The 4,089-nt window shown below is 39.3% G+C and overlaps 1 protein-coding gene across 1 annotated transcript in view; it reads right to left on the reverse strand.

Moving 5' to 3' along the window:
* Positions 1-1,476: 1,476 nt before the first annotated feature.
* Positions 1,477-4,089, reverse strand: part of LOC107104482 (zinc finger FYVE domain-containing protein 16-like) — a 42,980-nt gene continuing 40,367 nt past the window's right edge. Inside the window, exon 16 of the mRNA XM_015404480.1 lies at positions 1,477-3,491. Coding sequence (XP_015259966.1) covers positions 3,330-3,491 — 162 coding nt within the window. The 3' untranslated portion in view covers positions 1,477-3,329. The remainder of the gene's footprint in view (positions 3,492-4,089) is intronic.

A 4,089-nucleotide genomic window follows, 5' to 3' on the forward strand; every position in this document is an offset into this window, starting at 1 on the left:
GCGTCTGGACATTTTCTGTTCACAGCATCTAACCCCGGCAAAGCACATCAACCATAAGATTCCGGTTTATAAACATTCCAGTGGCTTTAAGCGTCGCTTTAGCCCCTACATGGAATAAAGGACAGATTTCAAATGCAAACCCACATTTCAGCTTTTGTTGTTTATTTGTGCTTTTTAATTAATTCACACTCTTAAATAGTTTGTTTTGCACATAAAACATGAATGCTTTAGAATTTGCACTTAAAAAAAAAAGTAAATCAAATTTAAATGAAAATCATTGCAGATTATTTTACATTTATATTTTATACATCACTGAATTCATCCGTCTCCAGTCTGCTGAAGTTTGAAAAAAAAAAAAAAAAAAAAAAGAGCACGAAGCATTTTTTTCATAAAAGTCATTTTTATTATTTAAATACACAAGATATCTAGACCAACAGGTCACCAAAGTAAAGCTGGTGTCATGAATAAATAGATGATTTACAAGAAATCAAACTTCAGAAAAAAACGATCAGCCTAAAAGTTGCTCTCATTGCGACATAATGCAGCCGTTTAAATCAAAAGACAAAGAAATAATTCGTTACATTATTCCACCTCCTCTAAACGTCACTACTCAGATAAAGAATACACAAAAAAAAAAAAAACGGACATGTTTGGAGCAGAGTTCAGTGATCTTTCCAAGGATCGTTACGTCCTCCACATGTTCGACCTCTACAGTCAAACACTTTGGATGAAAGAAAAAGTGGTTTTGTTCGCACTAATGGGTAATGCTTGTGACTTAGCAAGGTTTGACTTTATCTTTGAGGTAAGGAGCAGAACCAGAGCGAGCAGACCGTGATTCTGAGGGTGTGTTAAAGGGGCAGAGGCTAAAGAAACCTTCTTAAACCTTCTTCCTGCTGTCAGCATTAATAGTTTCTGCAGGCAAACATAAACCCAGCAGATCTTAATCACCACACGCATTCAGTCCTACCCCCATGCCTTCAGAAACCGATTTTATTAAGCATTCCTATCGTTAAAAGATCTGAAATAAGTGTGAGGCGGGGTGTTAAAGTGGTGAACCGAATGCAGTGCCAGGCTGACATTCTGCAGCCGAGTGCTTTTTTCTGTTTCCTAAACACGGCCCATGAGGGGGGCTGAAATACAACTAAATGATCAGAAAAAAATCATTTTCTGGCTCAAAACCTTCCAACAGAAACTATAAAATGGATGCAAAGGTTTACAGATCCTTAAAATACTGGTTTAGGTTCATTAAAAATATAGATATTCTTAATTTTCTTCTAACTTCAAACATTTTAGTTATTAACGACTCATTGAAAGGAAACGGCAAACTAGCTGATCTCATGCACACGCTAACCCGAAGCACAAAACACCCTGCCTGTGTTTGCTGACGGAGTTAAACTACAACCAGCAGAGGAGGTCAAGGCTTAAACATTTAGGCTGAACTGAAGCGCCAACATTTGTTTGGTTTTTTTTGTTTCCTCCTCAAATGAAGCTAAACATATTTATTCTTAACCTGGATTTTTCTGCTTTTACATCATTTATACCAAAAATATCTCTGCAATAATAAAATGATTCTTTTCTTTATACAATCTCTGCACATTGTGTTATACATATGGATGAAAAGTCAAGACAAGCTGAAAAACACTGATCTTTGTCCTGAAACTAGAAAAAGTAGAAGCTGGGTAAAGTGAGGCACCCTCTGCTACCTTCTGATTGGTCAGCTTTGGTGGTCTGATCTAAGCCCCGCCCATCACTCCATCTCAGCTCAGTGGAAATTTGGAAAAGCTTTAAAATAGGATGCATAGTCCATGAGTTATGATGGATCGGAAAAGGATGCATAGATCTGAGATGTTGACCATCGGTTGCTCTGAAACAAAAGATTTTTTTCAAACCGGTGAACACATCTCATCTTAAAGCGCTACCAAATAACACCAACAACACCGCTCTTCGGTGCGGAAGTTCTTACTGTGGTGAGGTGTTTAAAAATGAACAGGCAGAAATGGTTTGATTCATTCAGGCTGCGAGAAAGAGAAGGTTTTTCAGGGGATAACAGGAAGGCTACATGTAAAACAGCAAGGATTAAACTGGATTTAGAAAGATGCTGCTAACTATGCTAACGGGGCCCTTTGCTAATATAAGATCCAGAATAAACCTAAAAACATCAGCTTTGCCTTTGTTTTAAGATAGAACATGTGTTACGCTGATTTCTCGTTTGCGTCTTCATTTATTAAAGTCCGTAACAGCTTTCCAAATTATGAGGAATTCAACGCTATTCAACGTTAAGATGCGGAGGAGGTCTGAAATAGTTTCAAATGTGAAAATGAAATCTAGATATTCTCAGATCAGTTTCTTCTTTGCTGACATTAAGCTCTGATTAAAAAGCTGTTGGAAAGGCATTTCAGACAAACTGGAAAATCTGCTTCGCGTCCTTCAGATCTCGGCTCCCTGGGAGTTTCAGGACGGCTGTCGGGCTGGGAGTGTTTCGCCCTGAACGAGGCAAAACTGGAGCTTTTCCAACAAGAAATCCGCTGCCGCTTTAAGCTACGCTTTACAACCTTCATTTCAAAGTAAAAAAAAAAAGGTAAATACAATCATATGAGGAATGCTGCTGAAGATGTGGTCCAGCTCAGAATAACAAAAGCTGATAATGTGGCGTTTGAGGCTCAGCTTTTGGTTGGAAACTCTCCCAGCATCCAATCCCGCCTGGTTGCGGCTTTAGTTTGTAAATGTTTGACAGATATTCTTCTGTTTACAAACAAATGTATACATTTTATTTACAAACTGAGCTTCATGTCGGATGAAAAATCGAAATAAAAACCGCAGCAGAATTGGATCTGGTTAAATGTGGATTCTTCTTCCAGGTTGGTGTTGGATTTGCTCCGTCTCTACTGTAGGAACATGAGCAGCAACATAAAACAAGCTTCTGGGCAGAGAAACGAAACACTTCTAAGACAGAAAAACAAACCATCACAACGCCTAAGATGTGGAGATGGAGCGTTCCTAACAAAGCGGCTGACTTGATTCTCCCAGCGTTTCTTCGCAGCACCTGACTCGTTTCCCTGCTGTTGTTTTCACTGAGTTGAGCCCATGTTTTTTTTAGTTTGAATAATTACATCCAGATGAGACTGTGGTGACATTCGCAGAGGCTCTCCTTTCGAGCGGAGAGCCGGGAAGGCAGAATAGAGAATGACGCTTCGGTTCTTAGGTTTTTAGTGTTTGGCGTCGGGTAGATGTAGCAGCTTTGGAGAGCGCAGCGAAGGGAACCTATTTCCCGCTAAAAAATAGATCATCTGTTCAGCGGCCATCTTCTTTAGTGTGCGGAGGTCTTACGATCACTGCAGAGAGTGTGTGATGTAGAACACCAGCTCCATGTCCATGGCGGTCTGCGGCACGCTGGCGCCACCTCCATGGATGACGGGGATCAGAGCGCCGTCCATCTCGTTCATGTAGCGCTGAGGGAGGAGCCTGCCTCCGGATCCGGCCTGGTACTCCACCTGAGCATGGAGGGAAAAAAAAATAAAAAATGAATGAGCCAAGAAAAAACATCACAACAAACGTTCTAATAAATTACAGGGATTTTATGCAGCGCGAAACAGCACTGCATGAAATCTGATTAATAAGAGTCTGAAAAGTGTGGCTTGCATTTAGACTGTTCAACTTTCAAGCTCATTAGTTATTTAAGTTGAACTGGTTAGCAGAAAAATCTATTGTTTTTTTTTTATTTTTTTATTATCAAGTAAAAAAAAATAAAAAACATAAATCAATCAAACAGAAACCTTTAAATTACAAAAGGAACCTGTGAAGAAGAAACATACTGCACAACAAATACAACAAGAAAAGAAGAAATCAACCTGCCATATAGAAACCAACAAAAGACAACAGTGTTCGGCAACGCGAACTGTTCTAAGAGCCACATTGGACCAAAAAAAACAAAAAACAAATCTGGATCAAGTCTGGAGCCGCAAAAAATATAAAAGTCTTATATAAGCCTGGTATGGAAACACTGCTCTAAGTGTATTAGCCCACTATAAAAACTACATGGTGTTAAATATATACCGTATTTTCACGACCATAAGGCGCACCGTACTAAAA

The sequence above is a fragment of the Cyprinodon variegatus genome, unplaced genomic scaffold (genome assembly GCF_000732505.1).
Source record: "Cyprinodon variegatus isolate N-32 unplaced genomic scaffold, C_variegatus-1.0 Scaffold1760, whole genome shotgun sequence".
Taxonomy (NCBI): Eukaryota; Metazoa; Chordata; class Actinopteri; order Cyprinodontiformes; family Cyprinodontidae; genus Cyprinodon; species Cyprinodon variegatus.